Here is a 12,625-nt window from a genome sequence, read left to right on the forward strand (position 1 = left end):
ACAATAATAAAGTAGTATCTGGAAGTTAAATCATATCTATATATAGATGTACCTGTGAAATGTGACATTGACTGATTTATTGAAACAGGAGGGGTGGTTGCAGGGGTAGGTAGTGTTGGTTGGAGTGGATTGAGCAGTTGGGGTTGTTGTTGTTGTGGGGCCATAATTGGGGGCTGTGGCTTAACAGGAGGCATGGGAGGGTGGGGGGTTGGATGTCTTGATTGTCGATGAACTTCTGGTTCTTTGTGACGGTTTTTCTTGGTGTGGAACATCACGGTTCTGTGGTTGTGTAGATTGAAGGGTTTTATAATAAAGACCTAATATGTGTTTTAGTTATAGAACAAAGAGCTGAGTTAGAGGTAACTAACTGGAAGTTGTTTGTCCGATGGTTTTTAAAATGTAAATTTTACATAATGTGTTTTATTCTACATGGGTGAGATCTAACAGATGTTATTGTTGGGATCTGAGATTTAGGTCAGGGTTGGCCCATTACCCCCACACCCAGGGTACCACAACCCACTAGTGACCAATCAGTTGAAGCAAAGTTATTGATATTATTCTTATTATCCTCCTACCTCATAGTAACAGGTAGAGAGAGTGACTTCTGCATGACAGTTGTTGCCAGCTTGTCGCTACACAATGGTTGGTCACCACGACCAACGAACATATGACAAGAAGTAATTCCAAACGACGAAAACGAAATTTCCGCTAAAAATGTAGGAAATACAAAAAACGTAATCACTGAAAATTATTTACATTTTTTAATAAATTATATTTAATACCAAAAGCTGTTGAGCAAGAACAGGTTGGATGTTCAAATGTTACGTTGAGTTTGCTTCGTTGGTCGTTGTACGAAACATCAAAACACCACTCCATGTCGGCTGGGTCTGAAACTATATTGCAAGAATGTGTTTTGTGATTAAAACATAAAACAAGTGTATTAAACTTTAATCGTGCCCATTATCAAAAAGCTAGATAGAAACTTTATCTATATTCTATACTGTTGTAGTTTATTTTTTCTTTGAATATACAATATAAAAACTGAAGAAATGCGCCATTGGCTAATTTGAAAAATTAATTTGTAACTAAGTTGTCCATTACACTTTCCTACCTTGAGCTTTTTTAGACTTCCTCATGCAGCTTGTCAGTACAGTGTTGAGATAACATTGCTTCCTTAGCAAGTTAATCACAGCAACCACATGCTCAGGACTTGTGAATCGAACTTGGTGGACAAGGAGACCTTCCACATGCGAGAAGTCAAGATGGTGGCGGTGCGTTACAGAACCAAATGTAACCTGACATGTTAGAAAAATAATGTTTAAACAAAATTTGTATCAGAACACCGACCTGGAGTACCAGTTCTACCACATATTAATCTATTACTTAATAATAAAAAGCTAACATGCAAACTCTGGCGTAAATTTGAGGTCCCACAGTTGCTTTGCTTTAGTTACTCATTCAAGTAGAATAAAACAAAGTACCTGAGCACTGTTACAAATTATAAATAACCACCAACCCACCTTACAACATTCATCATCCTTTTGTATCAGTGATAAATATGAAGTGGATTTGTCTTTGTACAAAACAGGTAACTCTGAAAATAATAAGAAGGGGGTTGATTGGGGTAAAGCGTGCGTGTTAATTGTGAGTAATATTGGGTAGTGTGCTAGTTTAGGCAATGAATAACCCAAGACCATGACCACGGTATTTATGGGGAGCTGTAATAATTTCCGTGAATCTAACCCTGATGCTCACACAGCAGGATGATTCTTGTTTAAGGAAACACAGTCAGGATCCGGTGAAATGTATACCATTAACAGACAAAATCCAGTCCAGCAAATTCTATGATATAAGAGATATGTAGTTTGCGTAACAGGCATCGTCAGTCTCTTATTCAAACAGGATCAACTGGAAGTATTAGACTTACTTGTCTCTTGTTCAATTTGCTTCACAATATGATCAAGTATAGGCACGGGTGGGTGAAGTTTCAGTGAGTAGCACGCTGGTAGTGGGACAGAGTTGTGTTGGTTGATCTCCGCAAATCGAGGCTTGCTGTGGTTGCAGATTAATTATTAGGTGAACTTTAAATTAGAGTTATTACGTTATAGTTACACATTTTTTGTGACAACAAATAGCATTGATCAAGCATGCCATGCATGTAACTTATTTATAAAATGTGACTTATTTATCTCCACATGGCATGGCAACAACAGTTGTTATAACACAGGTATTATGTTTCATACAACTTGTGCATACTTAGAAGTTGTCACATATATAACTTTGTTGATGATTTTTTCAAGATTTTACTCTTATCAACCCAATGTTTTAAAACAGAGGTAATATCACATGGTTTAGCAGTACATAAATTAGGCTTAAACTAAAAAAAAACTAAAAAGGTTACCTTACCACCACAATGTTTTTTTCATATCATCACAATGTTTTAAAACACGGGTGGCATCACACGCCAAGTTAAAATTAAATAATAACAAATAGTTCACCTTGTTTCATCGGTTGGATGATTGTTTGCAATAAGTGGAGTAATTGGAAGCTTACACGGAGTCTCATAAACCTCCAAACCTATCTCTGCTTGCATGCCAATGTTTTCCAAGACTAAAAATAAAATGAAAAATTATACATAAGTTATTTAAATATTTTATTTAAAATACATATTTTTATTAAATATTTTAAAGATTGTTTCATGCAAATATTCTTATCATAATATAACTATTATCTGCTCAAATTAAAACAAAAAAAAATTATTTAAAAAAAATTAAAATTAAACAAAAAAATTAAGAAAATGTATTAAACTGTAATAAATCATTATAGTGTACCTTGGTTTGTTAATGTTTTCAGTTGTTTAGTTTTGACATCAACCAAATCGTATGGTGACAAAAAATATTTCAACTGTGAGCACGTTCCAACTTCTCTGGGGAACAGAAGACCAACGTAGCCGTTCATAATGATGTGCAAGGTATCAGAGTCACCATGGGAGTCCCTGTGTAGAGAATAGGTTATTCTAGTCTATTTCAATGTGGGTGAGGTACCGCGACATGGCACACTGTGCATTTAGGTCAAGATTGGCCCATTACCCAAACACACAGTGTGCTACTGCATGAACCTTACTAGTTTGGAGTAGAATAGATTAACACTAGCAATAACTGGGAGACCATGAATCCTTGTGTGTGAGGGCTAGCACAGAGGGTTCACAGATCGACTGTAGTTGATTCAGTGAAGTAGTTTTAGCTTAAGTATGTGCGGAATATGGTCATACACCAGGACTAAGTGGTAAATTGCCAAAGAATACAGGGTTTGATGCTTACTGCTGATACAGTTGAGCTAAAGATGTATGTGTATTCATGTAAGACACTGCTGTAATCTCACTAATATAATATTCATTGCAATTATTTAAGCATTACCATGCAAACACACTTATTACCTGTAAACTTGGCTCATCTTTGCGAGGTCCATATCAAGTGATTGAAGAGCCATATACATTCGTGTACGAGTGGTTTGGTCCATTGAAGGAGGGTAAATGTCGGTCAAGCCTTTCAGTTGCTTTGAAAGCTCCAAAAATTTTCCTTCTCTTTGAAAATAATAGAAAAATAGTAAATATGGGAATAATCAATAGTCTGTTTAAAAATAATACTAAAAAAAACAAACAAAAAATTATTGCCAATAATGGAAAAGGTACATCTTATTCTCTATTATTATACTTAAAAAACAAAACAGGATTAGCTAACAACAGTTATAAACCACAAAGACACTTGGAGCCAGAGAGTATATTTCAAATCATGATAAAAAAATTATTTAATAGCCCAAAGCTTCCTTTATAAACAGCTTATGTAGGAAATAGTAAGGAGTTTATGATAACAACTTCTTAATATACTAATGTGACAAATATATAACAAACATTAACAACTATCTAGATAAACACCTGATAATTTGAACCATGTTCGGGCAACTTTTCACATGATCTGAATAAACAATCTTAACATCAAGGACTGAGAGTCCACCAAACTGACTTTCATCCAGCGTAACCTCCATGGTGAACATGTCGGCGAGTATCTGACATGTTGTGCCTGGACTCGAGGTGTCTTGGTCAAGAACAACATTGAACCGAAGCCTGTTGGGGTGGAAATCAAATAACAGTTATTTTGATTTACAGTCAGGTAAGTTTTTATTTTAAATGACTATGCAAAGGTGGGGGTGGAAGCCATCCTATAGAGATTTCTTCACTGCATTTATCAGCAAGTTTACAACAAATATGTTTGACTTGTTTTGAAAGTTATTGTTAAACTTTCTTCCAGCGATTAAAAATTTGTTGCAATTTAGGTAAAGTAAACCTGTGTGGAACTCAATTGATGTAACGACTCAAATGCTGGCAATTACAATAGAAAAATTATATATATATATACCGTTTAGTGTATACATTTTTTATCTAATACAAAAAAGGTCTTACCCATTAACACTTGCAACAGATCTTAACCTGTCAATCACATCACGCAGATTATAACTTCCACCCATATTCATCAATACTTTATCCATACAAGACCTCAACATTATACGGGCTTTCTGTTCAGATGAAACCTAGGAATGAACAAATATGGATAAATATACGAACTTGAATAATGCCACCATAGTATATTGATGTCTCTCTTTTATCAATCAAGGCGATCTATATTAAAAAAAGGCTGGGTGAAGAAATTTTTTAAGAAAATCTTTATAATTTAGCAGCTATGGTAAACATATGTTTCAGCAGATTATTAAACGTAACATTAAGCTATAATAACATGAATATATATACATATATTTATGGATTGATTTTATTCAGAGGTTTTCCCTAAAATCTGTATAATTTTCCTGCATTTTAAAATAGTCTGGACAGGACATTTATATCCTGTTAAAATCTCTGGGGCCGTGGCAAAGTGGTTAGCGCGCCTGCCTGTAACCCAGAGGTAATGGGTTTAAAGCTTGTCGCTGCTATACCAGATACCTGTGTGTTAAAATCTTAACATGCACTGAGATATAAAAGCACAACTTACAACATGAAGTAGCTTGATTATGTCATCAAAAGATTTTGTTTCATTTTTCTTCCTCAACATTTCCATTAGTTCTTCTGAAGACTCTCCCTCTCTGCTGCTCTCTTCATCCAACATCCTGGAAGATTTTGTCTCCCAATCCAACCCCATCCTACCAACCTGAGGGCTTAGACAACTAAAACTACTTTTAAAATATACACAGTTATGGTGTTAGTGAAGAATCCGCCCCTTACGTTATCCGACCGCTTAACGTAACTACTAACTTACAAAGTTCCAATCTATTAACCTATAACCCCTAAGTCTATAATTACTAAGCCATAACTGTAAATCTCTTTCCACCAGCATAATATGTACCGCAATGTACGGTTCTTCATTAGTGCTAAATATAATTGTTGACTGTCGTTTTCACGTACAGACAGTCTGCCGCAAATACAACTACAGTGAAATGCGTCACTACATGCACACAAACAACAAACACTTTTTGGAACCCAATGGCGCCCGATCGTAACATACGGCGCCCGGCATTCGAGTTCGTGCAAGACGTGCAAATAAATTTCAAATTACATTGGCTCATGGGTCCCAAAATAAAAAAGTTCAAAATTGTTTTATGTTTATTTTATTTCTTACACTATTGTAACAATGTGGGTGTGGTTTATTTATCCCGCATTTAGAACAATGTACAAGAAACGAACGTTTAATATTTGAGAAATTGGATTATGCAAAACTATCAGAACAATAATATTTTCCGTAAAGTTACCTTGGAAAATGTTGGGACACTAAATTCCAGTTTATGAAGTTACAACAGTAAACTTGATGATGTCATAATCCCTGCCATGGCTGGATTATTTACTTTGTTGAAAAACAAATGACTAACACGACAAGGCATGATGTCATACAAGTTTCTTTCTTGCAATAAAATATTGATTTGTTGTTTTTCGAAAACTTCTAAACTGAAGTGCAAACATTTTGTCCCAAACCTATGAACCTACAAAATACACAAGAAAACAAACACCAGTACCACACTACGTTTTAATATTTCTACGATGGATTTAATATACAACATGAACACTTTACAGCGCAAATAGAAAGCAGATATGTAATTTGCATCCAGGTTATTACTAAAACATTAAAAGCCATGCAATAGATTGGGAATGTGATAAAGTACTGCATAAGAAACAAAAATGGAACTATTTGTAATGGAGTGTCAATTTGGGTTTTCAAACTTTTTGAATAACGGAACGTTTAAAGAACTGCAAGTCACTGTACAATTCATGTTCTGAGTTTGTAAATTGTGAATTTTCTTAGATTGTTGGATCATCCCTATATTGAAGCCATGAACCAGAGTTTGGAAAAGCCTGATCATATACAGTTATGTTCATTGTGATAAAAATCAATTCGGAGTGTTTCATTTTGAATACATTTTGGAAAAAGTTCATAAAAGCAACTTCAAAGATTTAATTTAATGATAATATTTCATTAGGTGAAGGAATGTTGTTTTGAAATGTTTACAATTATTTTAAGAAGATTTAAATGAAAGAAAGTGCATGTCTTCATAGAGCTTCGCATGATCATTATCAGCGGAGTTTAGTATTTGTAACTTTCTGTACCACCTCTTCCAAAACCTATAAAACATGATGATAGTTTAAGTTGCAACATACAAAGTTAAATTAGAACATGGTAATTGTAAAAAGTGTATTTTCCCAAAATACTGTTAGAAGTTATACACAACAATAGCAAAGATATAAGCAGCTTAGGCTAAAATCTTATTGGTTTCACACAACTACATATTAGTACCTAAATAATTCAAAGGGGGCCAATAAACTATGGCTTTTATAATCAAATTTTAATGTTTTTTTGTAGCCACCATCCATGGCTGGCCAACTATAATTGAACCCAGGTAACAAAACAATCTATTTCTCTTTTGTTTTGTCTAGGAAATATGTACAATTATAGCTGAACTGTTACGTAAACAGACCACCGCCCACAATAAAATACAGCATTCAAGAGATGTACATATAATGATATACAGTAATACAGGCTGTATTATAATTGAAACATTATATTCTACTGTTTTTATAATGTGCCGTTTATAAATGTATTATTTGTCCGGCGTTCATTCATTCATTCATTCATATTATTGATATACAGCTGCAAAAAAATGAATTTGAATACTTTAAATTTAAAGACTATCACCATTATTTTAAAGGTTTGCAATCAATTAGTACGAAAAGTAAGTGGGGAAGATAAAATTTATTTAAATTTGACGTATGAGTTCTTACCACCAGGTCCAAAAGTTGCAGAATAGCAAGGATTGTGACAATATGGTTTTCCTTGATGCTGAAAAAGAAGCAACAGTAGTAAATCGTTGGAAATTATTACTACCATGGACTTGTTAAATATTTTTACTTTAAAATAAAAGTAATCTATATAATATTATTAACCAATGAAAAAATAAGCTATTTCTATATGGTAAACATGAGCATTTAATAATTATGCCACTTTGTTAAAAAATAAAACTTGCAAGAATTTTAGTTTAAGGTGCTAGTAAATAATACTCTCCATACGTTGTCTACTAACCGCTAATCGTAACGGGTCCTTTTATTTAAGAAAATATCCGCTACTGCACGCAACCCACACATTTTTAAATGGGACCCAAACGTAACAGCCAACCCCTAACTTATAAATACCCACAAGCCCTTACAAACCACTAACACTTTCCACCAGCCTAATCTGTAATATACCCTAGCATTGTTCACTAGTGTCCAGTTAAAATAGTTCGACAAATTACATGTTTACCTCCGCATGTGATCCAGATGACAAAGTCTTTTTACACTTCTCGCATCTCAAACATGGACGGTGCCAATCTTTACCAAGAGAAGTCACTTTTTCAGCTGAAAAATTAAAATTACAAATATTGGTTGATTGTGGGTTCCTATATAGTAGGGTGGGGTAAGACGGGACGCTTTTAGCATACCAAACCAAAAAAACTTGATCATGTTTTAAACAACTAAAAATGATCTTAGGGAGTTTTAAGGATACGGTTTATAACTCTTTGAATTTTATTTGTTTACTACCCAATGGGTCAAAAAATAGAATGAAAAGGCGTCCCATCTCCCCCCACTCTACCATATATTTGGGTAAACAATGTTTAATAACAATAGAAAAGTAATTTCAATTAAATGGTCTGTAATAAACTTACCAAAGTAGACAGGCTTGTTGCAATTTGGGCAGTTTGGCATTCTGTATGCAGTAGTTAAACAAATGCTAATACACGCTAATAAAAGTTTCTTTTTAAAAGTTGCTAAAAGATCACAATTAATTAGTAGTTATTTTAGATTGAAAATAGTAGCACTGTTGAATGTGTGAATGTAACTTACTTCATCCTCGCGTGGCAAGAAAACGACAGTCGTTATAACATGGGTGTAATACACCTCGTGCCTGGTTTCAAGTTATTATGTATGTTACTTTGTGGGTGAATAACTTTTTTGCTTTTTTTATTTTTAATGTATGGCTGATAATTTGGACAACCCATTAGTGACCACTGGATTGGAGCAATTACCGTTAAGTGTCTTGCTTAAGGACACATACGCCCACAATGGTAGCAGCGACGAGTCTTGAACCCATTAAACTTTGCCACGGCGCCGAGCCTTGAACTTTGCCACGACGCCGGACTGTTAACCCCTTCCTATAATTTCCCTCACCTTAACAGTTAATTCTACCGCCACAACCATCCTCCTCTGAACTGTTATGCAAGCAACGCTACTACGAACACGGCGCTGATTTGGGAACTCTTTTATCACGATTTCGGAATGTGAGTACGCCCCATGACGTCAACACGCTAGACGGTTGTTTGTACACAGCGCTATTGTGAACCGAGAATGGTTGGCGTCTATTGGCTTAACGGCTGAACTATAGGACCCACCTTCTCTAATATAGTGTCTCACGTTCTGCTAAACGTGTGTGAACAACAAGTTATTGAGAAAAGCATCGACATTTACTTAATATGGCTGGCAAAGAAGTAATACGACTGAAAGAAAAACGAATTTTGCACACGGTACAATTTGCACACGGCTAACCATTGCGTCACCACGATCTAATTCTAAACCGTTGGTTCTAGAAGGTAAACGCCTCTGTAATAACGACCAAATATGTATAGAACCTACCCGAAATATCATAACCGTCACCACAACTGTTGCCAGACATTTTATGCACATTAAAATAAAAGATGTATGTAATTTGCATCACCAAATATAGAATGATAATACCAAGTATACTAAAAGCAATGGAATTGATAAATGATATTGTACTGCATAAAATGAAGTAATTTGTTAATGATTTTAACACAGTGTTTTAAAACGTCCATGAGCTATTTTAGCAATAAAAAGGAGATTATGTAATAATAAAATAAAGCATAAAATAGGGGGATAAATGAATAAAGCCATTTAAACAAGTAAAAATAAAATGGGTGTCTTCTGGTAGCTTAAGTGTGTTCATATTTGTGAGCGAGGTTTAGTATTTGTGACTCTCTGTACCACCTCTTCCAAATCCTATTAAAATATTTTATGATGGTTACTAAACTTACTGCATAGGGGGGAATCAGAAGAACATAATAAAGGGCAATATGCCAGACTTGTTTATCTTAAACTGTTCCGTGTCTTACTAATAATGGCTTTAATTGTAAAATATTTAGGTTAAATTAGAAATTAGATGTAAAACTTTAAATAAATTGTCAGGAGAATTGCAAAGATTGTGAAATGGTTGGTTAAAGATAGTTGGTTTCAAAATAATAGCACCCTAAATAACTCAAACACTAACTAATAAACTATGGGTTTTATAATCAAATTTTAATGCTGTTTTTGGACAACTCCAACTTGGTTGGCTACTTTTGAATGCGGATACAAAACAATGTATTTCCCTTTTTTTCTTATCCAGGAAGTTTATGTTTCACGATGTAAAGCTGATTTCATTTACATGATACCACAATAAACTTATTCATATCAAAATGATCTGACATATATGTCTCATACTTATACATATTACACATAATGTTATTCAATATTACAATAACAAGAAACAATGATTTTGAATTTCAACCAAATCATTGAACCATGACATGTAATCATGGTAACTGGTTATGCTTATAACCATAACCAAAAGTGTTTTATGAATTTAAAATTAAAAATTGACACAAAATTTTGGGAGGAACAAAATCATTTAAAAATGACACAAGAGTTCTTACCACCAGGTCCGAACAGTGCAGTATAGCATGGGTTGTTACAGTACGGCTTCCCATCATGCTAAAAAACATTAGTAATGAAATGACACTTTATGTTAAAACTATACTCTGTGTCTACATTTCAGTGGTGAAAGAAAAATAATATAGAAGGGTGGGGGAAGATGGGACACCTTTAGCACATAATATTCAAATAATGAGGTAATATGTGGGGTAATATGGGCCATGGTTTTACTCTCTTTTCTCGTTTTATTTGGTAATAAACAAAGAACATTTACATAATTTAATAACTGTAGCCTCACGACTAAAAATAGCATTTTTTAGGTGCTAACAGTATCCCATCTTACCCCACAGTAACATATTTTAGAACAGACCCTTTTTTACATAAAGTTTCTGCTCAAACATGCAGTGAAACAAATGAATGTAACTTTTATTCAGTGACAATTAAGTTACATCATTGGTGTTATATTTCATACACCGCATAATGGCATCAGTGACTTACCCAGGAACAAAACGTCAAACATGCAGCACCTTAAACATATATTATTCCACCTATAAAGCCGAGCGATTCGCCCACTGTGACACGTATAATTAGTTAATTACCTCCGCATGGGAGCCAGGGTTCAAAGTCTTTCCGCACTTTTCGCATTTTAAACACGGACGGTGCCAATCTTTACCAAGAGATGTCACTTTTTCAGCTAAAAAAGTAATAAAATGTAAACACTGATTTCATGACAAGACCTCTATTTACAAATGGGTCCCAATTTTTAATATATACATTGTAAAAATAGTTTAACCAAATATGGCGGTTAATAAACTTACCAAAGTAGACATTCTTGTTACACTTGGGGCATTTTGCCATTTTGTCTCTTTGTTAAGATGAATACGAATGTGAAAAATGTTTTAAAACTTAACGTGCTATAAGTTTTATTTATCTGTTCGAATATGATATAGCGTGGATCAAATTTATTAGTTACGATAAAGAGAAGTGGAACAACAACCTATTTTTGCCGTTACCTAAAACCTCTAACGACACAGGCAAGCAGCCTACTCTGAACTGTCATGCATATGAAGCGTTGCTGCGAACACGGCGGCTTATATACCTGAACAAAATTTATTTATCACTTTAGTCGGATGCGTTTATGCATTGCGGTAATACGTAACGATAAAGGTCGACGTTATTTGGTCCATTATAGAGTGTTGGTCAGCATCAGAATGATGCGTTTCGTTACACTACAAGAGATACAACATCCGGCACAAGACTTACGAAATATTACGTCAGCAACCATAACGCTGATTTAATGTTTTTGAAACGCGTGCAGAAGCTTATACTGGCACGGTAAACCTGCACGCAAATTTTGCGAATGATACACTATACACGCGGAGGTGTAGTCAAGGTGATATTATTACGACTGTCTTGATTATATGAAATAAGCGAGGCGCCGGTAGTTTCGGTGTTACAAGGTGAAACGCGCCAACCTAAGGAGCGTTGACTTCAGTAATGGACACTTAACGGTTGTATTCTCGCATTAGGAAACAAAGTTGCATTCAATACGCGCCGGACACCACAAAGTCTAAAACCTACGGCGATACACGTGGCCTAACCTGAACCGCCATGCACGCAAGATACTGTTGCAAACACGACGGCGATTTATAAAGCCCTTATCTTCAAAGTCGGAAACGTGGACACGCCCTGGAAAGTTGGACATTTTGCTACCTTGTCCAAGGTCGACGTTCATTAGTTCTCTATTGGTTGTCAGTCGGTTTCCGGGAAGAATACGCTTTTAATTCTCAAGAAACAACACGACATTCTTTGCAGGGCTAAAACTTTTTGAACAAAAATGCTTTTAATGAACAACCCGTACACTGCTAATCAAAACGTTACGTTGGCAACGATTAAACGTTTCGTAAAAGCGTACATAGGCATACATGTGCAGCAATGGTAAAACAACACGCGAATTAGGCGATGTTCCACAACCAACGCCCGTCATCGTCCAACCTTCTCCTGCCTTGAAGTTTCAGCCTTATATAGATGTTACATTGTTGCAACTTGTCACTCAATGTCAAGGGTTTGGTTTTGCAGCTGCAGCATTTGCTTTGGTTTTTAGAAATCGTTTCAATGATTCTTCCTCACGTTCGTTTTCATCTGCATGAAGTTTGATGGCTAGATATATCTCAGGGAAGTGAATGAATGAATGTAACTTACTTTATCCTCGCGTGGCCGGAAAACAACAGTCGTTATAACACGGGTTTAACACCTCGAGCCAGCTTACGAGTTACCATGTATGTTACTTTGTGGGTGATTATTATTTTTTTTTTTTATTTGTTTTATGTATGGCTGATAATTTGGACG

At 35.0% G+C, this 12,625-nt stretch overlaps 3 protein-coding genes across 3 annotated transcripts in view; all 3 read right to left on the reverse strand.

Moving 5' to 3' along the window:
* LOC100182502 (mediator of RNA polymerase II transcription subunit 1-like) overlaps positions 1 to 5,303 on the reverse strand; it is a 5,406-nt gene extending 103 nt beyond the window's left edge. Inside the window, exons 1-12 of the mRNA XM_026836782.1 lie at positions 5,043 to 5,303; positions 4,460 to 4,587; positions 3,935 to 4,123; positions 3,437 to 3,583; positions 2,832 to 2,995; positions 2,499 to 2,610; positions 1,928 to 2,052; positions 1,521 to 1,594; positions 1,112 to 1,295; positions 783 to 893; positions 576 to 708; positions 3 to 279 (exon numbers count right to left, since the gene is read on the reverse strand). Of these exons, the coding sequence (XP_026692583.1) occupies positions 3 to 279; positions 576 to 708; positions 783 to 893; positions 1,112 to 1,295; positions 1,521 to 1,594; positions 1,928 to 2,052; positions 2,499 to 2,610; positions 2,832 to 2,995; positions 3,437 to 3,583; positions 3,935 to 4,123; positions 4,460 to 4,587; positions 5,043 to 5,189 (1,791 nt within the window). The 5' untranslated portion in view covers positions 5,190 to 5,303. The remainder of the gene's footprint in view (positions 1 to 2; positions 280 to 575; positions 709 to 782; positions 894 to 1,111; positions 1,296 to 1,520; positions 1,595 to 1,927; positions 2,053 to 2,498; positions 2,611 to 2,831; positions 2,996 to 3,436; positions 3,584 to 3,934; positions 4,124 to 4,459; positions 4,588 to 5,042) is intronic.
* A 763-nt stretch (positions 5,304 to 6,066) lies between these two features.
* Positions 6,067 to 11,223, reverse strand: LOC100185631 (cysteine-rich protein 2). The gene is made up of 8 exons (XM_026836783.1): positions 11,095 to 11,223; positions 10,876 to 10,970; positions 10,279 to 10,336; positions 9,563 to 9,586; positions 8,239 to 8,367; positions 7,836 to 7,930; positions 7,319 to 7,376; positions 6,067 to 6,661 (listed from the first exon to the last, which is right to left on the reverse strand). The coding sequence occupies exons 1-8, from the start codon at positions 11,132 to 11,134 to the stop codon at positions 6,624 to 6,626; spliced, it is 537 nt and encodes a 178-aa protein (XP_026692584.1). The 5' UTR covers positions 11,135 to 11,223; the 3' UTR covers positions 6,067 to 6,623.
* Positions 11,224 to 12,036: 813 nt separating this feature from the next.
* Positions 12,037 to 12,625, reverse strand: part of LOC100181218 (GPN-loop GTPase 1) — a 4,373-nt gene continuing 3,784 nt past the window's right edge. The window contains exon 9 of the mRNA XM_002119170.5: positions 12,037 to 12,418. Within this exon, the coding sequence (XP_002119206.2) occupies positions 12,336 to 12,418 (83 nt within the window). The 3' untranslated portion in view covers positions 12,037 to 12,335. The remainder of the gene's footprint in view (positions 12,419 to 12,625) is intronic.

The sequence above is a fragment of the Ciona intestinalis genome, chromosome 11, assembly GCF_000224145.3.
Source record: "Ciona intestinalis chromosome 11, KH, whole genome shotgun sequence".
Lineage (NCBI taxonomy): Eukaryota > Metazoa > Chordata > Ascidiacea > Phlebobranchia > Cionidae > Ciona > Ciona intestinalis.

What these genes read in the sequence shown, in the direction of transcription:
- LOC100185631 (XM_026836783.1), bottom strand. Translation starts at nt 11,134, where the DNA reads ATGGCAAAATGCCCCAAGTGTAACAAGAATGTCTACTTTG. An exon ending in ACCCTGGCTCCCATGCGGAG is followed by an intron (nt 10,337 to 10,875) that starts GTAATTAACTAA and finishes AATGTTTTTTAG; the next exon opens with CATGATGGGAAGCCGTACTG. An exon ending in TGCAACTTTTGGACCTGGTG is followed by an intron (nt 6,662 to 7,318) that starts GTAAGAACTCAT and finishes CATGTTTTATAG; the next exon opens with GTTTTGGAAGAGGTGGTACA.